General features: G+C 42.7%; 2 protein-coding genes across 4 annotated transcripts; one reads left to right on the forward strand and one right to left on the reverse strand.

Annotated features, from left to right (window-relative positions):
* Positions 1–6,403: 6,403 nt before the first annotated feature.
* anapc10 (anaphase promoting complex subunit 10) lies at positions 6,404–18,118 on the reverse strand. 2 transcript variants are annotated; one of them, XM_061253266.1, is made up of 5 exons: positions 17,754–18,118; positions 16,999–17,129; positions 15,303–15,393; positions 14,072–14,192; positions 6,404–7,837 (listed from the first exon to the last, which is right to left on the reverse strand). In XM_061253266.1, exons 2-5 carry the CDS (start codon positions 17,111–17,113, stop codon positions 7,607–7,609), a joined length of 558 nt encoding a protein of 185 aa, XP_061109250.1. In that variant the 5' UTR covers positions 17,114–17,129; positions 17,754–18,118; the 3' UTR covers positions 6,404–7,606. The 2 variants fall into 2 exon arrangements, with proteins under 2 accessions (XP_061109250.1, XP_061109249.1); XM_061253265.1 differs by having other exon boundaries at positions 16,999–17,132; positions 17,754–18,114.
* On the forward strand, positions 18,119–27,940 carry abce1 (ATP-binding cassette, sub-family E (OABP), member 1). 2 transcript variants are annotated; one of them, XM_061253263.1, is made up of 18 exons: positions 18,119–18,277; positions 19,897–20,073; positions 20,698–20,783; positions 21,136–21,233; positions 21,694–21,811; positions 22,042–22,179; positions 22,456–22,525; positions 22,831–22,927; positions 23,168–23,257; positions 23,345–23,466; positions 23,778–23,999; positions 24,569–24,628; positions 24,848–24,906; positions 24,992–25,102; positions 25,398–25,540; positions 26,089–26,211; positions 26,404–26,515; positions 26,692–27,940. In XM_061253263.1, the coding sequence occupies exons 2-18, from the start codon at positions 19,971–19,973 to the stop codon at positions 26,737–26,739; spliced, it is 1,800 nt and encodes a 599-aa protein (XP_061109247.1). In that variant the 5' UTR covers positions 18,119–18,277; positions 19,897–19,970; the 3' UTR covers positions 26,740–27,940. The 2 variants fall into 2 exon arrangements, with proteins under 2 accessions (XP_061109247.1, XP_061109248.1); XM_061253264.1 differs by having other exon boundaries at positions 18,125–18,287.
* Positions 27,941–27,945: the final 5 nt, after the last annotated feature.

Below are 27,945 nucleotides of genomic sequence, written 5' to 3' on the forward strand. Positions count from 1 at the left end.
ATTCGTGACATTTCTGAACCGAACAAATGACAGTCAGGAGTTTTTAATTGCTCTTTTTGCCAAACATTGCAAAATGTACTGCTTCAGCTTTTTGATGAGGGACAGGACAAGAACTCTTTCTGCATGGCTACCCACGATCATTTTGCCCTCGCTACATGTGAGCTGTAGTACAGATTGGCCAGTATTAACAGAGGTGGAAATACATGTGTGCTCTCCCCAACAAAGTGGCCTCTCTACTGGTTGTAGATTTTCCTAGCTGCTTGTCCACCAGTGACAGTGATCCCTAGTCAGAAATAAGCCTCAGCCAAGTTCATTGTATGCAATGTAATTTCAGCAGCTAGAGTACTTTCACTTGCTGTCAACTTGGAGGGTCTCCATTTTGGCAGTTTAGGTTTACCAGGCTCCTTGGGGACATCATGAGCTCTTTTCTAAGAGGCTGCTCAGAGACAGGAAGTTGAGGGTTCAGACAGGAAGTGGCAGATGTGACAGGTGTGCGGTGGGATGGAGAACGTGATGAAGAGTGGCTGAAGGACAAGTTCATTGGGAACAGGTGACGTTGAACAGTGATAGGTAGTTTAACTGAATTCTTCTTTACATCCCCTTTCTGTTTCAAAAACCACAGCTGATGGAAAAACAAAAAAGGGAAGGGTAAGTGAAAAAACCAGAACATACATTTGGAGAAAATAACACACACTGCGACCAGAGGAAGCCAATCCTCCAAAGCACATTACTGAGCTTCAAGGAACCCGGAGCCAACAACACCACCAGTCTGAAGGAGAGATATGAGGTGACATACCACCTCTACAGACTCAAACCCACAGGCTGAACCTTCTGCACTTGCACAAACGGGTGTCAGGCCTCCCATACTCCTGTTCACAGTGTACACTTTATTTTTTCAGTATGCTCAACTATGATAATGATAAATAGTTTCTGAGGCTTGAACTGTAGTCAAAGGCAATCGTGCGTTAATGTTGCCCTGGTTTCTATTTGTTTCATGACGTACACCATGCACTTGACAAAACCACACATTGGCTTAGCATATGCCCACCCACCAAAAAATATTTAATCACTATGAGAGCTATATATATCAAAACATATATCATTTTTTGTGTGTGTCAGCCTCACAACAAGCTTCCAAAATGGATAGGAAGCTGTTTTTCCAATTCTTAAATGGCCCACAGCTATCAACCGCGGTAATCTCATAATTAGCACAGAGGATACGGATGGTGCCAGAAATCCATTACCCTGAGGTTTTTTTTAATGCTTCTTTTTTTATTTGCCCTTGTTTTTAGGTCAATATATTGCAGGCGTTCATCTGCAGCAGTGCTTGCAGCCTAAATACATTCTGAGCTGTGTGCAGCATGCAAAGAACACAGCCCTGTAGTCCTGGTGGAAGTTACCACTTGGACACATCATGCATGCATGTGTATATTGACGAGCTGCTATTGGTGGAAACAGAACTGTTGCATCATATGGCACTGTTGGGTCCAAGCCCCCCACCTCAAGTTCTAATAAGACCACCCCACCCCTCCCCCAATTCTGTAATACCCTGTCCCCTATCCACATATTCTTAGCATGGGGCTGATCATTTCCTTTAGTGCCAAAGATGTAAGAGACCAAGGGTACATCTTAAAAATAACCCCACCTCAAGTTCTAATAAGACCACCCCACCCCTCCCCCAATTCTGTAATACCCTGTCCCCTATCCACATATTCTTAGCATGGGGCTGATCATTTCCTTTAGTGCCGAAGATGTAAGAGACCAAGGGTACATCTTAAAAAAAAGCGATGTTGCAATGTTTTCTTTTAATAGAAAAAAACCCAGTCCCCTGGTTCTGGCAGCTGAGCTAACTGACCGTGCGGACCGTGCCATTCCGCTCCCAAAGCCTGTCCAGGGCGGAAATAGAAAGCAGCTTCTTAAAAGCACCGTGAAAGAAACTACTCTGAGCAGAGGGAGCTTAAACAGTAGCAGGAGATCGGATGTTTGCTTAAAACTTGTTCATGCAAACAGATTTGATGCGAGTCAGATGGTGAGCAATGGGAGAAAATTAGAACTTTTTCTTAGATGTGATTGTTCCTGTATCCAGAAACTTCATGCTTAACTAAACAACGTAAGACTGATTATAGAAAGCATACAAAACCACACGTTCTGAAAAAAAATGCATGTGCCCACTCGTTCATAGGTCTGGTCTGATTTGAACTGTGTGCAAGCATGCTTTATACAGCAGAAGCAAGAAGCAATGTAAAGAAGGAATATGGTTTATGAATTTACAATGGGATTTTAACATTCAGCACCAGAATGCACATTTTAGCTATTAAATAAAATATATTATTCCAAACACTGTTCCTGAAATCAGTATTATTGTACTCTCTGGCTTGGCCTGAATTATTTTTCAGAAAAGATTCCAGCATATTGCAATATGGTCCCCACACATTCCCTCATCTACACTATTACATGCTTACATATTGTGAAAGAAATAATAAAATATCCCACAGGGCAACTCTGATGTTCCATAAATGTTTAATGGTATCCATGGTATTGGTTTTATGACTTACCCCACACCACGAGAACATTCAAACTCAGATTCAAACGCATATTCTTACTCCTTCTCTAACTGACTTTAAGTTATGATCAGACAGGCCCAAACTTGCTTTCTTCATATGCTGCAATACAAAAGATGTTCACATTTTCCCTTACACTTCTTATTCTGTGCCCTGTTCCTGTTTGTGGGTTTGGCTGTCTTTGGCACCCATTAGTTTACACTGCTCTCTAGAAATGTGAAGGAAAGTTTGAATGTGTGAGTTGAATTAATCAAGGGTGGGCCTGGATGTAATCAATCACAGAACACCTCATTATCCATCACTACTTCAAAGCTGAAAGGCTTCCAACGCCCATCCCAATTACTGCTCCGGGGTTTGTTTTGGACTCTAGCGCATTTGAACATTTCAGCAGAGCAGCAGCAAGTGGATTAAATGATAATTAGCTCTTCAAAGACGGCTTGCCTTCTCTGTCCACCATTTTATGGCTGCCCAGCGAATATTGAAAATGGTGGAACACCTCAGCCGGAGAATTTTGGGTGGGCTCGTCGAGTTGCTGGAGAAGCAGTTTCGTTCTGTTCTAACGTGTGGAAAGTGTCAAACGGGTCTCTAGTGGCAGCTGTCAGTTCTGCTCTTTCACAGGTTGGTGCGGTTTGGAGGTCTGTTCGCAACACCTGGCCGCGGCGATGCGTCTCGACCGAGCGTGTGCGAGCCTGCGAGGCGGATGAGTCGACGCTCTCTGCTTGCTTCGCGCTCTCTCTGCCTCGCGCTGACCGTACTTGCCCTTTCTATACGACGATTATTTTAACGGCTTTGTAGCCGGAGACGCTCGGCCATCTGTGCCGTGTCCTGCGCGGTCCCGGGGAATAAACCGGCGTGGAAACGAGCGATTGCTTTCTAATAACGTGTTGCAAATGATTCGACCAGACAAACCTAAACTGCAGAGTCGCATATGGGTTCGTGGATTCCTTTCCATTTGTTAATTGGTTCAAATAAACATTTTGGATTTGTCTCCCCTCTACCCAGCCACCCCCCCCCCCCCCCATCCCCACCCCAGGGGCTCCTCAGTCATGCTTTGGCCCAGAAGGACATTTAACACCAGAAACCCCTGTCCATCTGTCATTTTTCTTGTTGTTCACAACTATTTTTTTATGAGACTGAAAAGAATGTAAACTTAAAGTCAAGGAATTTGGATTCGCTTGAAAACTTTCTAGATTATTCTGTGGAAATTCAACTGTTTTCCCTGTCGTGAAAGATGTACAAATATGCTGTTTGGCAACTCTTTGAGTGTTGAAAATATACTGCAGGGTGTTCTCTTGAGAGGACAGTTGATTGTTGATGTGAATGAATGCACACTTCCTGACTGTGAAGGCCCTGCTGTCATGGCAACATGAACATGTGCAGAATCTATTGCTCTTACTGTAACTCGCAGCACAAGGTCAAAACTGATGGGAGGGGTCTGACTGTTTTCACTCTTTTAACCATGGGAGTTTGTTTCTTTTAATGGATACTACAGCCAGAATAAATGTATACATTTGTGGCATCTGAAAGTTAGCTGATAGCAGACTATTGTGTTGTGATGTGTTGCGTTCAAATCCCAGAAAGCTGCACGTAAGAAACCCGTTGCCTTAATCCAGTCAGTTAATGGACTACTCCAGTGATTCTCAAACCTGCTTTGGGGACCGACCATATATGCTATACTATTTGATAATGCGGTCCATTAAGGACAGATAAGTAAATTAAATTAAAAGTTCCAAATATTTATTTTTTCACAAGGTGACAACTGAGCAGGATATGCTATTTTCTGCCTTTTAGGTGACGTGTGGTGGAAAATGGACACACTCCCTCAGTCCAGTCAGCAACACTTCCATTTCTAGCTTTTTTTCCCTCTACTCAGACAAAAAATGCTGAACCAAGAAAACAATTACGATATTAAAAAGATTGGAGGCTAACCCAGCGCACAAGCAACCCCTCAGGAATTTGGTTTGATGAATGAATGATGTCACATCTTTTGAATGGCCCCGCGCATTGCTTAATTTTGAATAGTGGGATAGTGGGAGAGTGAGTGTCATTCCTAGAGGCGCTAACGCAGGAGAGTCAGGGTGCCGGTCCATCTCCCTGGTCCCAGGTGGGGGGGGAGTAGCACGTGTGCGAACACGCAGCGTGGGGAGAAATACCACTTCCGACCTCTCCTCACTCAGAGGTCAGCCGTCTCAAGAGTTGGATTTCTGGGGTCACCTCCCGTGTCAGCCACACGCCTCCCAGCCGCACAAATAGCCTCTGCGCGCACAGCGCTCCCCCTTTACAGGGAGATCCTCCTGAGGGGACAGAATGACTCGTCTTTATTGGAAAAGGGGTCCATATTCTACTGGGAAGAGACCCCAGGCAAACAAAGCTCTATGCAAAACCCTGACGGAGCAACACCAAAGCACCACTTTGTTTCTTAAGAGCCCCTGAATCTGCAACGAGGACTATAATATGGAGTGAAACAGTAGCGCTTGCTTCACGTCTCCGTATTAGTCTTGAGCAGCGTCTCTGTGCTTAAGCAGAAGTTGTGGTCTTCTCATTGTTTGTTTGCCAAACTTTCAGATTTGGAGAAGTAGTGAGGCTGTGTCCCTCTGGTCCCCACCTGGCTAACTGACAGTAGAATGTGTCTGCGGTGGTAATCTCAAGGCTGTATTTCAAAATAGAAATGACAAGAGACTTACATTTTGCTGCTACCAAATTGCTTCCTAATAGCATTATCTAACTAGCTTCAAATAAAAGAATATACAATGTTTCCCAGATTTGAAACATGAACTTGTGAAAACATCTTCAGATGTTTGCAGTTGCTCTGTATAATTGTAGTCCCTTATATGAAACAGAACAGGGCTTTTACAACCGTGACCACTCCCCCAGTTGTTATTTGAGTGTCACCATTCATGGAATGGGTGTTGTGGCTATGAAAGTGTTTGGACTGTTGTGTAGAGCACATCACTTGTTTGCCAAGCAGCCATTCATTCCCATGGTGCAAAGCAAAACTTACACTTCGAGACCTTCGGAAAAAATGTGTCATAAAATGTTGTTGATTGGGCATTAAATATATATGTGAAGTTTTGGACAAAAATAATTAAAAGTATGAAAAAATGCTAAATTCAAAAGGTAGTATCTGCATGAAGCCCATTCACTTTGGTATCTTTGACGCTCAGTATCTCAGTCACAACTTTTGCATTGTATATATTACACAACCTGCGGACACAGCTACGTTTTTATTGACGCGACTGATGTACCATGCGGGTACCTGGGCACCTCATCAGGGCTCAACCACATGACCCGAAGAACCAGGGATACGCAACTCCTCACTTTACTCTCTCCACTCTGATTGGAGATGTTCCGGATGGTTCCCAAGGGGCTGCTTCCAGGAGCCTGGTGTGCATCCGCGATGGGAACTCTCCAGGAAGCTCTCCCCCCCCCTACCCACCCAACCACATAAAAGACCAAACAGAGATGGAAGCTGGGTGGATTTACGGCAAAGCTCAGGGTGACACCGATACCCCAGTGTTGCGGCCTGGTGGATCCGTGTGCGGTTTATGGAGCGGGTTCATGTTCTCGGCGTAAAATCGTCACCCCTCCTCCTCCTCACCCTGAAGGTTTCTGCATGCTTGTAATTAAACCGATATCGCTCCTTGGGGTTTCAGTCATCTCTCCCGAGTTTGGACACATGCGTTTTTATAGACGTGCTGGAAGCGGCTCCTCGGAGAAAGCCCCAAAGAAGAACCGGCTCGGTGTCAACTCAAAGCCCTGGATCACAGCTCGCGTTCGCACGTTACTTGCATTTGCATTTACTGAAAAGGAGAAATCGAATCTCAAGAAACAAGTCTGGCAGAAAGAGTTTAAGACTCATTTATTGTGTTGCTGTTTTTTTATTGTTTTATTATGTTTTTTGGGGAGTGTTTCGACACAACTTACTCTTGCCCTTTGAAACAGACAGCTGTTTTACAAAGTTCAACTCTCACACTCACCAGGAGAAAACTGGATCTTATGATCTCCCTTCCTGCTGTGGACAGAGTAATGGAATGGCCAACAGCTTTAGATTAAGAAACATAGGTCTGAGTTCTAGCGAGCAGAGCTACCATGGGGGAAAATTGCACAATGATGCAATTCTGGAAATAGTTGGTGTTAGCACACAACTCTAACCTTGTTCTCTCAGAGATGTCACTTTGGATGCGATTCATACCAATGTTTTTTAGCTTGTGGTATTTATTCTGGACTTATGAACTTGTGGAACTTGTGCCGTGGCTGACAGTGAACTGCCTGTAGATGAAGTTACCAGGATGCAGGAGAAGAAACAGGTAACCAGGGCCTTGTGAAGCAGGAAATCCCTCTGGTATGAGGTCACTGGCGGTTGCCATGGCGTTCCTAAGGACTCCTTCTGGATTCCCTGACCTTCACAAGGCTTTATATTATAGGGATGTCAGACCATCCAAATGACATAAAGGAATAATGAGACAAGGCAGAAATGAACATGGTGGTGGAAACGCCAGAGCACTAAGATCTGCAATTATTAATACAATACCCAGTTTACAATCCTTGCTAATCCTTCCAAAATATTACAAATTACATAATCAATAATTTACTTACAAACAGACGTTTTTGAGGACTCTTGGCATTTTAATACCAATTAGATGAGCGCTGCTACAGTACGGCAGAGTAAATATGTAATTACAATAGACTTGTACTCCATTTCCAGCAAAGAGTAACTACATGGCACAATGGTGGAAAAAAACTATATTTTCTTGGTAAAATGCTGACCTCTGGTGGAGAGAAAGAAAAGAGGCTTAAGCACGCTCACCCTTCCTCAGCGCAGGGATTTGATTGGATGAAATGGACACAGCAGAGCTCAGAACTCAGTTTAATCCAGACACACAAAAACAACTTCTAAAAATCATGGCTTTTTTTTTTTTTGGTAGGGGGGGTGTTCTTGGTGTAGATATTCAGTCCAGTCTAGCTGAAATAGCACAGGTGGAAAAGACCCTGAATTGAACATGAAAACTGAAATTTAACTGCGGGAACGTGGGCAGGACCGGGCATCATCTGATGGTGCGGTACATCATGAAGTCCACAGTGGTGCATCGTGGGAACTTGCCGATGGAGCTCTCCTCCACGGGCGTGTAGACCTTGATCTGCCGCATGTGCGTGTCGCGGCCGTTCTGATGGTTAGCCAGCACGGCGATCTGGATCATGAAGGTGCGGATGGGCCGGTTCAGCAGGTCCAGCAGGGGGATGTGGGTCCAGCCACTGGGCTCCACCATCTCTAACTGCTGCAGGGGGGTGGAGAAGGGTGGGAGAGAGAGTCAGCTGCTCATCGCGTGCGTCCGGTCTGACGGGGGAGAGAGACGGTGTCCGCCGCGTGTGAGCCGCGGCCGGCGGGACTGAGGAAGCATCGGCGGAGCGCCAAACGCATCCATCACCGCTGACGGGGACAGAGCGGATCTCCCTCGAGTGAACGTGGCGCAAGGCCACGGCCTAAGTGTTTGAGTGTGTGTGCGTGTGTGTGTAGGTATGCCTCTCCATGTGTGTGTCTGCACTCTGCAGTGTGTGTGTATGTATGCATCTCCATGTGTGTGTATGCACTCTGCAGTGTGTGTGCGTGTGTGTGTATGCATCTCTATGTGTGTGTCTGCACTCTGCAGTGTGTGTGTGTCTCCATGTGTGTCTCCATGTGTGTCTGCACTCTGCAGTGTATGTGTGTGTGTGTGTGTGTCTCTGCACTCTGCAGTGTGTGTGTGTGTGTGTGTGTGTATGTATGCATCTCCATGTGTGTGCCTGCACTCTGCAGTGTGTGTGTGTCTGCACTCGGAAGTGTGTCTGTGTCTCCATGTGTGTATGCACATACAGATGTTCTGCACAGGTGAATGCACAGGATATTATGAAAAGCAGCAATATAACACTACACTCATTTGGATAAATGGATGCATGTGTGAGTGTGTCTGTGTGTACATGTGTGCGAGTCAGCGAGTGCGTATATTTACATGTGCATGTGTGCGAGTGAGCGTGCATGTGTGTGTGCATATTTGTGTTTGCACGCATGTGACTGTGTGTGTGTACTTGTGCATGTGTGTGTAATTGAGAGTGTGTGTGCACGTGAGTGCGTGTTGCTGTAATTGTACGAATGTGTGTAATTGAGAGCGTGTGTGTGTGTATAATTGAACAAGTGTGTGTAATTGAAAGAGTGTGTGTATGTGTGTGTGTGTGTGTGTGTGTGTAATGTAATTGAGAGTGTGTGTGTGTGTGTGTGTGTGTATATAGGTTCTCCTCACAGTGCAGGGCAGATCTGGCACCAGGAGGCGGTGGCTGCAGTGGGAACTGGCAGCTGCTCCAGACCCACCACTGACCCCATTCATCCCCTCAGCAGGTGTCACACTGAGTCCCACACTGCCCTCACACACACACACACACACACACACACACAGTGCCCTCACACACACACACACACACACACACACACACACACACACTGCCCTCACACACACACACTGCCCTCCCAACGATACGCACACACACACTAACAATCATACACATTCAAACGCACACACATACAGACACACGCAAGCACACATGCACACGCACACAGAAAACCTGGAACTACTTACTGCACAGAACAGAACAAAGACAGAAAAATCTAGAAAAAAAACATCAGGTTTTTCAAATAACTCCTACCACAATGCCACAGAAAAATTTCCAATTCATCCCCAGGACCGAGAGAAACCTGCTTTCTTTCTTTCAAAGCAGTCAAAAGTTTCTTACACAAGGACAAATAGAAAACATTTCAGATAAAAGGTTCCAGACCCCCTTTATAAAAGGACCTCACACTAAGCTCTGTGTAATTCTTACCAGAAACCGGTTTATTTACCAAAAAATTATGAGACTTAATGCCAAGCGCTGGGCTACAAATAAAGAGCAACAGAGAAGGAGGGAATCATGGTAAAGTGGAAAGTTTATTTCAGCTGTGCTTGTTATTTTATTTTCTTCAGTTTACTCCACGCACGGCAGGCAGAAACAGGAGGAGACGCGAGGAAAGAAAACAATAAATATGTAAATCTAATTTGGAAGTCTGCAATTACGACCTCTTCCTCGCCTGTTTGGGAATTCAGCGCAGGTCTCGCCTTTCATTATAAAACAATATTAACATTTTCCGAGCGGCTGAGGGATGACTCTGGCTAACGCGAGGAGCCAAATACAATATGGGAGACGGTAGTAGAATCTGCCACCCACGTTGCAGGGAGAACAGCTTTCAAACACATGCAGTGAACTGTAAAAACAACTAAAGCCTGCGATCCCTGCACTGTCCTTTTCACTCAAGGTGAAATAAACCATCCTTTCTTTCTCGGCGATCGGGAGGGCTTTCCACTGCTAATCTACATTATCTCTGACTGGGCTTCCTATTGACACGAAGCCATCTTTTTTCTTTTTTCAAATCACGAGAGTTTCCGTGAATGAAGCGAAAGAATAAATGCCAACCTTCCCCGCGCGAGAAAGCGTCACTCACTGAGGGCAGGCAAGATCTCAAATTATAAACGCTGTCACGGAGGAATTTGCTATTGCTCTCAACTCCACGTTGCTCAGAAACAATGACTACATTCCACGGCAAACAAAGGACGAATTGATTTCATGAGACACTGATAAGTCCGACTGAAGCTTTCCTATATTCCTGTATTTCATATCTTTGACAAAATTGAATTTACAGTGCTGCCAGTGACGTCACCTCATCAGCTTCACACATAGGAGGGAAAAACGGCCAAAATAAATGTCCTCCTTGTGGAACTTCGTGTTCGCTCAGTCACCCGATATGCCATTACGCAAACAACATAACTCCTCCTCAAACTGCACATTCTACTAATACACCCCCCTATTTTTTTTATTTTTATAAACGGAGCAATCAAATGATCGTTAATATTTATAAAGTCAGGATCATAAAACAGCTATGTGGTAGGTAGGTAGAGTGGCGGAGTTTGAGGGCTGTATTTGTATTTTTTTTAAAGGAGCCAAATCCTGCTGAAAAGTTCACGTTAACATTTCTATACAAGACTTCAAACTGCTTATAAACTCCCCGAGAGCACATTCCAGGTAGTGTCGTAGCGCTAGTGGAGCCAGAGTGCCTTTTGACCGAACGCACACGTTGCGGCCCTTCAGTTGGAAGGATTAGCTTTTGAACTTCATTCATAACGTCGCTCCTGACCTTATTTCTCCAATAAGACTTGGCCCCTGCTGTTACTGTAGATGCAGAGTGAGCCACAAGCACACAAACACTTAAACTGCGTCCGTCCGAGCAGAATACAGTACGGCGTGACCGAATCATCCGAGCATTCCTGTGCGCCGAGCGCTCTTGTGCCAGGATTATCCCCGCAGAGCAAGAACGATTTTGAGCCTAATCTATAAAGGAATGCCACTCCAAAATTCACTTAATCACTCGTTTCGGGGAAGTTTGGAAGTGCCTCGTTCTTGGGAAATGCAAGAACATTCATAATAATTTTGTGCACAACTCAAGACGGGGATGAAATCTGGAGTGGTCCATGCTCTTAAATGATTTTTTGACGAAACTGAACAAGTCAGGCACATCCAGTATAAAGCATGGCAGATGAATGAGACAAATAAAAAAATACTAAGGGGTGTATATATTTTAAAAAATAACGAGAATTTCACAAGTACTTTATCTATATCTCCCTCCAAAGTTTGCGGTCAAATCCATTTAGTTTTTCGAACCGTTAAGAGCCTATAGCTAACATTTTAATGAGGGTAACAGCATCTACAATTGTGGCTCAATGGGTATTTGTGTTTCTGGCAAAGTTCACCACTACCCCTCTGCTTAAGTCCCCAAGCTGTTCTCAATAGCCGAGAGAGAGAGAAAAAAACCTGCAGAGAAGGAATCAATTACAGGAAGATTAAATCAATGAGGAGAGGGGTGAAAGCAGTAAATTCACTTCACAAAGAGCCGGGCCAATAACTCAGTGCGAATGTGCAGGGGAGGCGTGTGGGTGGGGAGGGTATGGGGGCTGCTGTCACCGGGCGCAGTTTTAATTAGCGCTGTGCTGGAGGTGGAACAGTGGCAGCGTTGTGGAGTGAGGCTGAGCAGCTGTGGTGGGTGCAGTGCGGGGCTGGGTGGGGGGGGGGAAGGGCGCTGGCTGCGTTCCCCGCCCATCCTGTGCCAGTTCAGGTGTCTGGGACCCTGGCAGTAGGCAGCGTGGGGGGGTACTGCCCGGATCGGATCACCAACGCAGTGACCCCACCCACCCCTGCAAGCCGAGGCACGCAGTCTGACGGCATTCCGCCAGGTGGCACCTAATCACTCCTCCCCCTGGGCCCACTGGCTGAATCAACTCAACAGGCCCACTGGCTGAAGCAACTCAACAGGCCCACTGGCTGAAGCAACTCAACAGGCCCACTGGCTGAGGCAACTCAACAGGCCCACTGGCTGAAGCAACTAACAGGCCCACTGGCTGAAGGAACTCAACAGGCCCACTGGCTGAAGCAACTCAACCGGCCCACTGCCTGAAGCAACTCAACAGGCCCACTGGCTGAAGGAACTCAACAGGCCCACTGGCTGAAGGAACTCAAAGGACATCAATGAAAGAAGCTATTCATACTTCTCACATAGTCCTGCACCAAACTTGTATAAAGCAAAGCAAAACTTTATTAAAGGCCATGTGGGTTTCTGTAAAAATAAGCAGGTGTCTACCTTACAAATATCATTTTGCATCAGGATCCATTGAGCATTTGAGCATTCCAGGTAAGGAACTGAGGGAATATTTTTAATATTGCGGGTTGTGATTTATAAATGTGAGGTGTGTTCTAGCAAACTCTTTTCCTTTTTTTTTTTTTTTAAAAGATATTTTTTTAGGCCTTATTCAGCTTTATTGGACAGTATATAGTATAGAGAGACAGGAAGAGTGGGAGCGAGAGAGAGGGGAAGACATGCGACAAATGTCAGACGGTCGGATTCGAACCGCCGACGTCGCGGCTCACAATGAGCATGCGGTCAGGGCTCTACAGGCTGCGCCACTGAGACACCCCAAGCAAACTCTTTTCCTGGGCTTAATTTTCTAATTGAACAAACAGGGTGCAGTTTACAGCTGACAACTGTTTGAATAATTTAATGAAAATGCTTACCATAACCTAATTCCATTTTTAAAAAGTACCCAGTATTAAGGTTTATCCATCTATCGATGTGGTTAAGCAATAAAATATTTTCTACATTTTCCAATGACTTTTTTCTGCACCTTTTGAAATATATATTTTCAGCACCTTGTCTCTAGTTGCTTGAGCTCAGACTCTGAACTTTTACATCAATCTATTGACAAATACCTCATGGTAGCAGTGGTTCCACCATATTACAGTCAGCATTGGGTTTAGCTCCTCACTGTAGTTCTGTTGGGGTCACAATTTATAGAGGATGCACATTAAGCTCACTTCTGTGGGGTTGCAATAATCCTGTGCCATTCATTTATGGTAAAAACATACTTTTAGATTCTGCTTTGACTGCAGCATTTAACAAAAACTTTTAACTTGGATGTTTGGAAGTTGGAAAGCCCTGAAAATATAATTTCAAGTCCAGCACTTACTTCCGTTTACTTTAGTCTTAATCACTGTATATCCTTATTTTCCCCCAAGAAAATATTTCTACATTAGCAGCAAAAAATGTTGCTTTATTGAAGGTCCAGGACACCATATCTCAATCTATATTGCAGTTTACAGATTACAATATATTTTTGGAAAATGATCACAGCAGTATATCTAATGGAGCCATTTGAACCAATAAAAAAATACATAATATACATGTCCAACACAAATTAAAAAACCAGTCCAAACAGTTATCCTTAACCCAAACAACCAGCTGAAGCCAAACCTAACCTCAACCACAAGTCAAACATAAACCTGAATAACTAACCCAAAACCACAAATCTAAACTGACCGCAACCACACACACAAGCTGAAATTCACCCCTTTGAATTTGTGCTTGTGTAGAAATGTTTGTGACTGCTTTCTATAAATGGTGTCTTGGTCACATATGGTGACCAATAGGCTTCATTTGGAATAATTTGTTTAACATTTTGTTCATATGTGCTTCAGAAAAAGCTAAGTACTGCACTGTAATAAGTCTGCATATCCCAACATTTAAATACATTTTTTTTTTTAAACATCCTCAAGGAGCACTTGCCATTTTCATTCAGATTGGTTAAGGAGACATGAGAAGTACAAGCCAAGCAGCATGTTTCAAATAATTTTACTTTGTGAAGCGATACTGACCACTAGTGCACATAACAAATATAGCAGTTAAGCAATAATGACCTTGAGTGGACAGCACACTATAATACTGACGAAAGGCTGACCTCTAGTGTAGAGCCTATGTCCTCTCAATGGACACACTGTCAGACACTACTACTTTGTGAAACGGTTTTCAATTTGGTGATGAGTAAATGTAAAATTATACAACTATGTACAACTGGTGCTGTATTTTGCTACAATGATTGAAATGCAAAAAAACAAAAAGTACTTACCCGGATCTCTTGCAAGTTATGAAAATTGTTTCCAACTCGAACTGAGATTTTGCTGGGCGTGTAGCTCTCGTCTGACTTGTAATCTGCATAAATGCAAAGCATCTTTACCGTGGTTTTTCTTCTGTAATCAAAAGAATGACATAATATCTTTAGCATAATGATCTTTGATTTGCACTCCCTGGCAGGCAAACCCATTTCCACTAATGCCGTTTTATCTCTTTATTTTCCTCTGTGACCCTCTATCCCGATCAAGCATGTAGTCTGGGTAGTGAATGATCCTCCATGATGCAGAAAGGTACACAGCTACAGGCAGGAATGCAAAGGTAATTAGCGTATCACCCATCACTCATGTCTTGAGGCTCCTTTCAGTAGACCCAGAACATGTTATCTCTACCAAGCCGCGAGTGGCTACTGGACACGCACGCATATATTACCCATACTACCTTCATTGGTTGCCTCAGAAAGCATACTTTCACTTTGCAGTAGACCAGGTTGGGTTGTAAGGGCTTCAATTGGAGTAGGAATTCATACTGTTGCTAAAAGGCGTACAGCATATAGTCATATAGGCTCTGTGGTTTCTTCCATATTTGGGCACTGTCACCTCGGCTGTAGGATTTCAAAGCATGTGCATTATCCTCAAGAGCGATAAGAATAGTTGTTTGAGTCAGTGGTACTTAGGCACAGCAAGAGACTCAAACTCAAGTAACAGTTTTGGTACTGTAGCTCTTGAAGTTGTAGATATCTCGGTATGTTAGTTACAGACTTGGCCTATCTACCTTGTGTACAGGACTTACTGGATGTTCACAGCCTTAAAACCAATTGTATACTGTATGACTTTTATCTGACCTGTTTGGTTGTTTGTCCCATGACCTTGATATGCACCGTTTATGCGCATTAGATAAAAGCAGTTGCTAAATAGAATGTAATAAGTGTTATAATAATAGAATGCTTGAGTGTACGGTTTTCGTGGTTTCCTTTTAATCGACATTTAGGCCTTGGAATCAAGGTGTACAAGCCCTTTAGCCAATTTAGTTACGTACTGAAAATGTACACCTGCAATTTTATGTGGTCAAGTGCTATCCAAGTGCAATCCAATCATCCGAGACACATGTTAATGCCAGGTGTAAACGGGGCCATGTTATGTTCCTGGTCCAATACTACTCCACACAGCCATCCAGTCTAGCGCAGTGTCTGTGACTTAGGCCCAAGTGTACAGCCATTCTATCTCTACCTGAACTGAATGTTGACCAGGTGTGGCTGTGAACCGTCTGACTGCCAGTAGGTCTCCAGGTTGTCATCTCGTAGCTGGTCTACCCCGAAACCTGCAGAAGAGCCCAAGATCCATCACGTTGCACATGAACGCTGAATGTTACGTGCTGATAAATTTATGAATATGGATGCACATTTGTTTTGACAAAACCTCAGGAAAAATTTGAGTTTATGGGAATTTTGAGTCCAAAATCAACCAGAAGTGTGGGAGTTGACCACTCTAACTTCACTCATACTTTGTGTAAATGGTCTTTATATATTCAATAAAGAACATCCAAAACATTAGCCTCATTGGATTTGTCACTGTATAGATTTGGACTCTTGTAAAGTCACTTGTAAGTGGAAATTGGGCCACATGGAAAATTAAGTCAAATGTATCATTCATAAAAAAATATATACAATGCTATATTTTTGGGTCCAGTCAAAAGAATGACCAAAGTATTGCATATTCAACCAAGTAGTTGGTAAGGTGGAAAGTTTCCTATTAAAATGAAACTTTACGGAGTTTATGTAGTATAATGGGCCTACTTATGTCCAAAAATTTTGTAACTGCAATACCTTAGCATGTTTTGATCAGTTCAATCAGGACCTCAATTTACAGGAACATTTAGATTTAAGTAACATCACAAATGTGGTTAAATGGTCTTTGGTATAAAACAATAATCAAAACATATTTTGCATTTAGGTATTTAGTTATAGCTTTTTCATATTAATATAATTATTTACAAATTAATAATATAAACACAAACAAAGGCATAAACAAAGAAAAAAAAAATATCACAAACCATTTTCTACACAACTTCGCTGATGAAACGTTTGTAATGTATTTCTAACTTTTTTTTTCTCATTTTCATTGATTTTTGTTGTGACATATATGTATATGCTCCTGTAAATTGAGGTCCTGTTCCAAACTATGAAAACATGCAAATGCATTTTATTTTTTTGTTTACATAAGTAGGCCTATAATACATTTTTAAGAAAATTAAGTTTCATATTGATTGGAAAATTTCTACCTTACCAACTAGGCTACTTGGTTGAATATGCAACTTTTTTCAAATTTGGCATTGCATAATTTGACTACATTTCACTTGTGGCTGTTCGTAACCAAAATATCTACTAGTCTTACAAGTTTGCAAGACATACACCAAGTGGTGCTGTTGTAGTAAGCCATCAAATATTGAAAAACAATTGCCAAGTGGTCATTCATCTAACATTTATGAATGACCATAACTTTTTTTATTTCGAGTAGTATTAGGAAAATCGGATAATCAGATAATCTGAAAGCAGACAGAAAACTGTGTCAGACTACTAGTTTTCAGGTTTTTCCATGCTTTAATGTAAAAAATATGATGATATAAATGCGACATAACCCCAATGTGACTCGCGAGGAGCCAATATCTCTAGAATGCCAAATCCAATGAGGCTAATGTTTCAGATGTTCTTTATTGAATATATAAAGAATATGTACACAAAGTTTGAGCAAAATTGGAATGGTCACCACCCACACCTCTAGTTGATTTTTCTCAGAATGACCGTTTACTAAGTATAGCAATTCAACCTGGACCATGACTTGATGTAACAATCAACAATCAACATTACAATGAGAAAAAATGCACTACTTTTACCAAATCATGGGGGGGGGGGCTGTACCCACTCACCAGGCTTGCAGGATGAGAGGGACCACACTGCCTGGGAACCAATCTCTCTCACTGTGCCCGTCCGCTCCAACTGCTTGGGGTCTGCACCAGGTGGGGTCTTGCTTGCTGTGGCCATCTTCACACAAATCTCCCTGCTAATTACATACAGTCACAAGAAAAGCCAAACCATGCAATCCTTGACAACACAAAGAACGAATGCCTAAGTTGTTGCATCTATTTGTTTATGACCATATAAACAAGGATTGTGCAACGGCTTTAACTGTCCCAAGACTGACAGCCCGCCACACACTGTAACAGTTAATTGGCAAGCTGTGAGCAAATACATTAGCTACCTAGCCATCAAAGAGTTACCTGTACATAAAGGGATACGGGTAGCTCACGCTGTAACCACGATTACCAGCTAACTAGGTAGCAGAAAATACTTGTCACCGTACCACTATAGTATTCCTGTTGATCGTAAACGTTATAGCTAACAGTTACACTAGTTGGCTGTAGGTAACGTTGCGGTTTACCTTCCGTGATCACTGCGTCACATAATGCTAATTTAGCCACCTAATTGGTCAGTGATACTGAGGATAAGAATCTAACCAGTCTAAGTAATAGACTGCTCCTCTGTCGACTAGGTATATAGACCATTGCTAAACAATGTAGCAAGGTAAACGTCCGTTTGTATGTCCACATCGTTATCCAACTAGCAATCTAACGTTAATATTTTTTAACGCATACATGCATAGTATGGGAAATTGCTACAATACCTGTGTCTTCTCTGATATCAATTGACTGTTGAGATTTGTTAGAAGTAACCTAACGTTAGATATTTATGCTGTCATCGTTTGCCAGCTACATTCTTAGCTAACACAGTTAGCTTGCTAGGTAATGACAACAATCCACTTCGAAAAGAGCCAGAATGAGAAAGTGTCTTCCGGTAACCACCAGAACGCAAAATATTGCAACAAAGGTTAAAAGTAACGTTTTGTTTTAAGTAATTGTTTAATGGTATTACACCAGAAAATAGCATATGCATATAGCTCTAACTTTGCAGTCGTAACATTCGAATCTCCCACTCGGTTTTTCGATTTCGTCGCCTCTAAATGACGCAGCGGGAGTGGCGCTTTGGACGCATCAGAGAATACGGCCGGGCGCGCCATCTTTTCTCCCGGCTTCTCTCCCCAGGAGCACACGTTGTTGAAAATAGGAGAGTGATACGCAGTAATACCACTGAGTTATTTCACATTCTTCTACCTGGAAGACGGAGAAGACAGAAGGGAGGCTACTGGGGGTGAGCTGATGTTCGTCTACAACCGATTTGTGGCAATATCTTTACTATAATAATAATTATGGTGTAAGGGTTAATTTTATCGGCCCAGGCGTGTGTATCTTGTGAGCTGCGTATGGATTATTTGCTAGTTCTGAGGCCTTTGGGCCTTGGTGCAGTTAGTTGTACGCACCAAAAACAGTTTGGTTTTATGGTTTCTGGCGATATTTTCCCAACACGTGTCAGCTGGCTGCTGCTGTTTCACGAACACTGGCAACTAGGAATGTACTCGATTTCGTGATGTCAGCGGCCGTGTCCTGGTGAGCGAGGTGAGTCGCTAGCTAGCTAATCATAGGCAAATGGAACCGCATCATTTCACGTTGCTTGCTAGCTAACAGGAGTTAGCAATTTCGCTGGTATCTGTCCAAATATGCTGCGTTCATTCCACGTTGGGAATTTAGGAACAGTTAGTTAGTTAGTTAGTTAGCTAGCTATATAGCGATCAGTTTTGTCTGCTCCGGTCAGGTCATCCGTTTGCTACCGTTGAATATTACAGATAACGTTAGCTAGCTAGCTAGATATCTTATTAAGATAAACCGTCTGTCCAACTGGCGACGTTTCAATGGACTTGGTTTCGTGGCGTGGATTCATTTGATGGCAATGTCTAGCTAGCAAACTACAGTTACCGAGACGTAACCTTAGGGCGTTCATACAATGTGTTTATCAGTTGGTATACTGCCAGCCTGTTGGTTAGCCAGCTGGCAGTTTAATATTGTAAGTTAATTAGTCTTCTTCGATCAAAGTAACGTTACGGTGCATATTATAACTGCAATGGCGGTGTAAGTTGGGTTCCTGTGAATATTGTTGGCTAGCCAGCTGGTGATCCGTCACATCTTCTGTTGTCTTCATTTAATTTAGCTAGCCAACGTCATCTCTAATGCGAATGAGATAACGGTTGTGTAAATCACATATTTTCTTGCCCCACAGAAAGTCAAATATAACTGGGTTTATTAGCTCGCTTAACTAAAGTGACACCCGTTTTAAAGTATAAACATCTGTTGATGTTAGATACCAAGCCTATCTTTGCTAGCTCTTTACGTCAGCTGTATGATGACGTACCCCATCTTTCATAAATTGTATTTGTGGATTTCATAAGGGTAGCTATACATGAGACTTGTTTTAAGTGCGTTGCTTAGTTACTGATTTTGGTGTATTGTAAGCATTTCTTCCGTAAGCTGAAGTGGTGCTTTAACAGCTGACGTAACGTTAGCTGATTAATATCTTCACCTATTTGGTTTACTTGTTGCGCACATTTATGTTTTGCTATGATAACTTTATACTGCCCAGAGTCACCCAGAAGAACGACCAACGACGCAGTTAATCCACTGAATTTATAAAAATAAAAAAAAAGCTTAATTATGTTACAGAAACGTGTTAATTATGAAATGCAGTAGTAATAATAATAATATAATAATAATAATGGCTGCTTTATTTATAAGCCACATTCCATACATTAATCTGTTGCTCCAAGTGCTTTCAAAAGTTCTCAGCAGGGGAAATATTACACCCAACAAGTCAATAAAAAATTGTAAGCATGTTATGAATGATAATTTTGTATAAAACTTTGTTGAATCTCTTTTTAGCTTGGTGTGGCCTTCCTCCATTGTCAGGGGAAACAGCATCTGTTCTGCAAAGGTTTTGAGAGAAGGCAGCTAAAATGTCAGAGAAACCGACCAGAATCGCAATTGTGAACCATGACAAGTGCAAACCCAAGAAATGCCGGCAGGAGTGCAAGAAGAGCTGTCCAGTGGTGCGAATGGGTAAGAACCATGGAACAGGTTGATGTAGCCATTTAAAACTGCCCTTCACATGGAGATGACTTAACCCTTGTGTAGTCTTAACATTCTGTATACTCCCCTTGTCCTCAGGGTCCTTCACTAAACCCCAAAAGCAGCTTAATTGAATTTTAAACCGCAAATCCATTTTGTATTAAAAAACAACCTTTCACTCATCACAAACTTTGTCATCAAATTTCAAGTTGAAAAAATATCATTTAGGGGGTTTTCTCTACTGTTAACATAGTGGCAGGTCATTTTTGACCCTTAAGACAACACAAGGGTTAATACAACAGTAGTGCATCACATGTACACATGGAAATTACTTTCTAAAACCTCTTATTGTAACAATGGCTCACTTACTATTGTCATTTTGTGCTTTGAGAGTCAAAAGGGTAAGAAAAAGAGTAAAATAATACTTTATCAATAGGCCATATGCCTTTTTGGGCTTTTTATTCAGCTAATTGTGAGCTTTTTTGAGGTGTCATTTGATTGAATACTGGTCGCAGGGTATCGAATAGTCTTGTTTCTTTGCATTCTTAGGATTAATTTTAAAAGGCACAACAGAGTTTTTACATAAGCTGTGTTTTCTTTTTTCTTTATTTTTAGGCAAGCTTTGCATAGAGGTCACATCACAAAGCAAAATAGCATGGATCTCTGAATCTCTCTGCATCGGATGTGGAATCTGCATTAAGGTAAGATAGTGATCACACTTTCCATGCTCAGTTTTAAAAAGGCTTGGTTGGAACTATTAAACGGTTGAATTCAGGCGTTTCTGTGTTGTTGTTTTTTTTTCAATGCAACCTCAAATGAATGTTGTCAAATGTACATAACCCCAACACGCACACGCTTCCACGCACACTCTTTAGCCGTAACTACATTGGCGATATACCACAACCTCTTGTCCCTCTCTGATTTATTATAGTTGGGTTGTTGTGATGTTCAACATGTAGTAGCCTACATATCTCATATTTTAAAAAAGAGCAAGTTTGGGAACCCCTTTGTTTAATGTTTGTAATATTTATATATATTTTTTTTTTCACCCAGAAATGCCCTTTTGGGGCCATATCAATTGTCAATCTGCCAAGCAACATGGAAAAAGAGACAACGCACAGATACTGTGCCAATTCCTTCAAGCTGCATAGGTATGTCCACATTGTGTAGAAAGGCACTGAGCCATTTCATTATTCTGCATCATAAAAGTAAAAATCCGATTTCACCATCACTGTCACATATCAGCATCATAGGACATTTTTGTACATATCATTTTGTAATGATCGGGTGTTTTGGCACAGGTGTTTCGTGTTTATAATTCTGTTAAACTGGCAACAATAGATTAAGTATCAATGAACTGAAGTGCATTGTTTGACATTTACATGAATTACAACATACCTATCTTTTTCTTTTTTCATGGGTATTTTACCCAAGATAACTTGATATCAGTGTAAATTTACAAAAAATTTTTTTGTTCCCTCTGCGAAGATTCAAAATGGGGGGGGTGGAGGGGGGGGAATCATGAGTTATGAATATAGTTCTCTACATGAATGTATTTTTGGTGCATTACCATGGATACCAGCGTCTGTCTTTCTCTCTGCGCTGCTTCAGGCTGCCTATCCCCAGGCCTGGCGAGGTTCTCGGATTAGTCGGGACCAACGGTATCGGGAAGTCGACGGCTCTGAAGATCCTCGCTGGAAAACAGAAGCCAAACCTGGGAAAGTATGATGTGAGTTCCTGCATTACATTTGGAATAATTCGGGACTCTTGGAAAGGAGCAGGTTTTTTTCCTCCTCACTAAATGGAATTGCAGTCAAAGTGTGGCATTTGAATACAGGATTCCACACATTATGGAAAAGCTTTAGGCTGTGTTACAGGGCCAGGCACTGTGAAAGGGTAGGGTAGGAAAGGGCACCCTAATTATGTGCTTGACAGCCTTGAATGCTTTTGTTTTCCCAGGCGCCTCCGGACTGGCAAGAGATACTCACCTATTTCCGAGGTTCTGAACTGCAGAATTACTTCACCAAAATCCTGGAGGATGACCTGAAGGCTATAGTCAAGCCCCAGTATGTGGATCAGATCCCCAAAACCGTGAAGGTCAGTACCCGAGTTTCTTAAACCATGGGTTTTTTTTTTTTAGTGGCCGAAACTAAGTGGATATGTTTTTCCAGAGAATGAGCGTGGCTGCTTCGCCTGTATGTGTGCTCTGAATATGACACAAAGCATGGAAGAAATGAGTCTCACATCATTCACTGACATGTATTTCCTGGCACCTGTGCACACAGAGAGTGGGGAATACTGTGTTGGTGACTCGCCTGGATGCTGCCTTTGATTTTCCGTCAAGCAATTGTATTTCCCTTTTTCTCCCACTAGGGGTCTGTGGGATCCATCCTCAGCAGGAAAGATGACACCAAAACCGAAAAAATCATTTGTGACCAGCTGGGTATGCATTGAGCCGAACATGAACTTTCCTGTTCATGTTGGAAATTGAGCGGTTTATCCAATGTTATTTTCATTGATATGGTAATCTTAATACAAAGTGAAGATGCTTCTTAACATTTTCACATCCTGTCTTGGCTAGGGCTTACATTAATATTTTGTTTAATGAAGTGTTAACATTTTAGCATCTGTATTTTAGAGGCTGCTGCACACCCAAAATGTAAATGATTGCCTGATGAGCTCTTTTAATGGGCAGTGTTTTGGAGCGCCTGTGGATGGTTAATTGTCTGTGTGTTCTCCCTGGCTCAGATCTGACCCATCTCAGGGACAGGAACGTAGAGGACCTATCAGGAGGAGAACTGCAGCGCTTCGCTTGCGCTGTGGTGTGCATCCAAAGAGCAGACATGTGAGTCCCCACACTCCCAAAAACAATAACGATAATGTACATTTTATTACATTTTATTCATATGGTACCTTTCCTGAGTCCAAGGTCGCTTGACAAAGTTAAAAGGGTAGTGCAGTACATACAGCAAGCAAAACTGATACATAGGATAGTAATTCAGAAGGTCAGAAACTCCTGGTTTCAAATGGATACATCCACCTGACTCAGAAGAGCCTCTTGAGCATGCTCTGTTTGTGCTTGCAGCTTCATGTTCGACGAGCCGTCCAGTTACTTGGATGTGAAGCAGCGCTTGAAGGCTGCCATCACCATTCGCTCCCTCATCACCCCAGACAGGTTGGTTTCCTCCGTGGCTGGCGATACGATGGAGACAGAGAGTGTATGAACACTTCTGTTTATTAATATTTCCTCTTGCCCTCAAAGGTATATCATTGTTGTGGAGCACGACTTGAGTGTCCTGGACTATCTATCCGACTTCATCTGCTGTCTGTATGGAGTCCCAAGCGCTTACGGGGTGGTCACCATGCCTTTCAGCGTTCGGGAAGGTACATTCCTTATCCCTTTATACATTTATATTTGTTGTTTTTTACTGTTTGTTTGGTTTGGGGTTTCCAGATTAGTTGTCAGCATTTCTTTCGACACTAATACTTGTGGATTGTCAGTTGGCTGCATGCGTGCTTACTGGGCTGAACTGGGGCCGTGTCTGAAACCGCCTACTATTGTGTATACAAGTTCTATACAGCAACTTGTATGCACCTTTATACTCATAGTAGGCAAGTAAGCCTTTTTGGACATGGCCTGGATGTTTTCAGGCCGCACCAATGAAGCCCACCTCCCATGTTCACCCCCGCTCCAGGCATTAATATCTTCCTGGACGGTTACGTGCCCACGGAGAACCTGCGTTTCCGAGAGACCTCGCTGGTGTTCAAGGTGGCCGAGACGGCCAACGAAGAGGAGATCAAGAAGATGTGCCGCTACCAGTACCCACACATGAAGAAGGCCATGGGCGACTTTGAGCTGGAGATCATCGAGGGAGAGTTCACCGACTCTGAGATCATGGTCATGCTGGGAGAGAACGGTACACTACAACGTCTCTACCAGCGGTCTTCGCTCCTGGTCCTGCTGGGCCGTAGGGTCTGCTGGTTTCTGCTGTTACTCCACACTTAATTAGTCAACTAAAGTGGTTGATTAGACTTGATTAGACGTGCCTCACCTGGTTTCTTGTGTCTGAACTGGTTGCTGATATTAAGCCGAAAACTAAAGCCAACAGACTGCGGCTCACAAGGAAGGAATTCAATTCAAATCTGTTAGTCTTACTTGCATGTGTCAGTGATTTTAGTGTTGGGAGGGAACAAAAAAACGGTTATGTAGTTTATATTGATAAAACTTTTATTTTATTAAACTCACAGTTTGTGTCAAAGTTCATGGTCAAATTTCCAGTCCTTCAGTATGCATTTTAACTGGGCTGTGCTGTTATTAGAAATTAATATAATTCTAAATTTTGTTCTTTTTTTCTTTTCTTTTTTTCTCACTAGTCCTCAAAAGTATAGTTACAGTGTTATGTGAACTGTTCCAGGATAGACAATTATCACATTTCATGCATGTGCTACCAGATTCGAATCCAAAACCAATGTTGCTGTTTTGCAGGCACTGGCAAAACTACGTTCATCAGAATGCTTGCGGGCCGCCTTAAACCCGATGAAGGAGGTAATTTCAGTTTTTAGTCAACTTCCATTTTTTGGAAATGGTCACATCCTTTTATTTGATTCAGAATAAGGTTTCTAAAGACCAATCATGTCAAGTTGACTGGTTCAACTTGAATACTCATGGAATACGCATAGTTACAGAACAAGGCTCATTATGCCATTGATTAACTGAAATGTGTGTAACATAAATTAAATGTTCAAATTCTCCCATCGTTCTCAGGGGAGGTGCCTCTCCTGAACGTCAGCTACAAGCCACAGAAGATCAGCCCCAAATTCAAAGTATGCCTCATTTTCAGCTCAATTCTCTTTTAGACTGTAGTGACCCTCAAAAGATGTGAATGAACATTTTTTCATGATCACTCAGGGAAGTGTGCGCGCACTGCTTCACGAGAAGATCCGAGACGCGTACACCCACCCGCAGTTCATCACCGACGTCATGAAACCCATGCAGATTGAGAGCATCATCGATCAGGATGTAAGTTTGCAGCACGTCTCTTGTGTTGAGTAGGACTCATTTGTTATTAAAATGTGAATGTGTACTGGTGAGGGAGGTTGAAGGTTGATGTTGATGAGTGATTGTTGATGTCTGGCTGTTTCAGTTGTGGTCAACAGTGATGAGTAATGAGTGAGTAATCCCAGACGATCTCTGGTTGTGGTTGATGATGATGGGTAATGAGTGGGTGAGTGATCCCAGATGATCTCTGGTTGTGGTTGACTGATGAAGGGTAATGAGTGGGTGAGTGATCCCAGATGATCTCTGGTTGTTACAGGTACAGAACCTGTCTGGAGGAGAGCTGCAGCGAGTGGCCCTGGCACTGTGTCTGGGCAAGCCGGCCGATGTCTATCTGATCGACGAGCCCTCGGCCTACCTGGACTCAGAGCAGCGTCTCATGGCTGCTAGGGTCGTCAAACGGTATGTAGAAAATGTGCATTGGTTAATTACATCAGGCCATATGCTATGGCATAGAGGAAAATTGACACTTTCTATACTATTATCTTCAGGAAAGGATTCTGTTGTACAAATGTTGATGTTCTACAGTTGACTAGGCTACACCAGTTTACACCAGCTCAGATTCTGCTCTACTTCAATGTGGTCCTTTTTATTTATTATTTTATTTTTTTGCCCAATTAGCCCACCATTATATCTAGGGTTACCCCAGTACTTGTCCAATCCAGAATAATAATCAAGCAGAAGATTTGGGATGTTTTCATTGCTGCACGCTTTCTGTAAATGTTGAAGCAAAGCGAATACACTACTGTATGCAGTAGTGTAGCCACTTCCTATCCGGCTATTTCCACACTTCATTGTCAAGCTTGTCCGCTTTAAGTCGCGCTGAAAATCACAAGCACTGCTTTGCCTTGCTGGAACGCAAGTAGAGGTGGACAGATCAGCAGCTGACCTCCGACATTACTAGAAGCGTGTTCAGTGAGAAAACATTCTCTTTTTTTGGGCGCTTGCAGATTCATCCTTCACGCTAAGAAGACTGCCTTCGTGGTGGAGCACGACTTCATCATGGCGACCTACCTGGCAGACCGTGTCATCGTGTTTGACGGTATTCCATCAAGGAGCACTGCTGCTAACACGTAAGTCAGTCGTGTCCTCAGATTTGAGTGCTGGAAAGCCTTTTCTGTGTTGCATTTCAGATATATTGACATTTTTGAGCACATGCGTAGAGGTTCTGGGCCATGGGGATATATTGCGTCTTGAAGCCAGGGGGTGTTTGGGTTGGAGTGTTCTCTCATTGTGTTTCTCCTCCGGGTCACTGCTTCCCCCAGACCACAGACGCTGCTAGCCGGAATGAACAAGTTTTTGGCACAGCTGGAGATCACTTTCAGAAGAGACCCAAACAATTTCCGACCAAGAATCAACAAGATGAACTCGATCAAGGTGCAGCGTCTTCTCAGTCATACATTTGTGTGGAAATTGATCCTGGTCATTGTATGTGCTGTGCATTGGCAAAGAACTGTGTAATTGGGTTAATCTTGTTCTACCATATTAAAAGCAGTGATAATACAAGACATGTGATGCCATCTTAACCTATGTGATGCCCCTTTGCTTTACAGGACGTGGAGCAGAAGAAGAGTGGCAACTATTTCTTCCTGGATGACTAAATTCATTCCTTATATGTTAAAGGCTTCCATCATACTACCGAATATTAAATGCTACACATTTGTTGGAAAAGCTGAACGTGTCCAGTTCCACTAACCGTAAAGAGAACATCATCGATCGTTCAAAGCACCTACATCACAGGTGTCAAACTCCAGTCCTGGAGGGCCATAGTGTCTGCTGGTATTTGGGGTGTTCTGGGTTCATTCAAGTCGTTGATTGGTTAAAGTATCCACACGCCTTGTTCTCAAGGCCTTAATTGAAACTGATTGAAAGGAAACCACTAAAACCTGCAGACACTGCGGCCCCCTGGGAATTCAGTTTGACACCCCTGACCTACATGTATGTTCCTGCTGACTGGACGTCAGTGGGGTTGGCTACACCATTATGACCATAAGGACCGAGCAAGAGCAAGATGTTTAATCAACCGTTTATTTTAAAATAAAATCCTATTAATTAAAGAGCCCATTTCTCAAATGTGCTGTGTGGTGAATTTTTTCCCCACCTTCAGCACTACCATATTCTGGAATTGGAAACCATCTCCAATTTATATGAAGGGTGTAACCCAGGGGTGCACAACAAGGGCCGATCCGTTTCAGGATTTTGTGCCAACTTCTGGTCTTAATTCAATCACAGTAATTTTAATTAACTGGCATGTCAGATAAAATGATTATGTACTGGCTACAGCTGCAGACTGCAAGTGTATCCTAATGATTTTACTGTGCTCAAGTGCAGGCTTGAACCAGGGTCATTTATAGAGCTGTTGGCAAATTGGTTGGAACAAAAACCAGTACGCAGACCTGCCCTCGAGGACCGGAGTTGTGCACCTCTGGTGTAACTAGTCACAAACCGTTTTAGGATTTCATATGAACTATTAGCCGCCTTATAAACATTTTTATTTATACTTTTGACAAGGTGAGGACTGTTATAAGACTGTTCTTGTGTCTATATGAAACATTTCACTGTGATCCAGTCTACAAGTTGATGTATACAGCGAAATGGGTAATTGAGCCATGGTAATTTGTGGCAAAAACCTATATATACCTATATAGCATATATACCAGCCTTCCAGCAACAGAATTTTCCACTTGCTGTAAAAACTCAATGCACAATGTCATGAGCATCTAAATCTTGCATTTCAGGAATTTGCTTTTTAATGTAAAAAATAAAATAAAAATGGTTTTAAGCCTTGTTTATTCACAGTAATGATC

The sequence above is a fragment of the Conger conger genome, chromosome 8 (assembly GCF_963514075.1).
Source record: "Conger conger chromosome 8, fConCon1.1, whole genome shotgun sequence".
Lineage (NCBI taxonomy): Eukaryota > Metazoa > Chordata > Actinopteri > Anguilliformes > Congridae > Conger > Conger conger.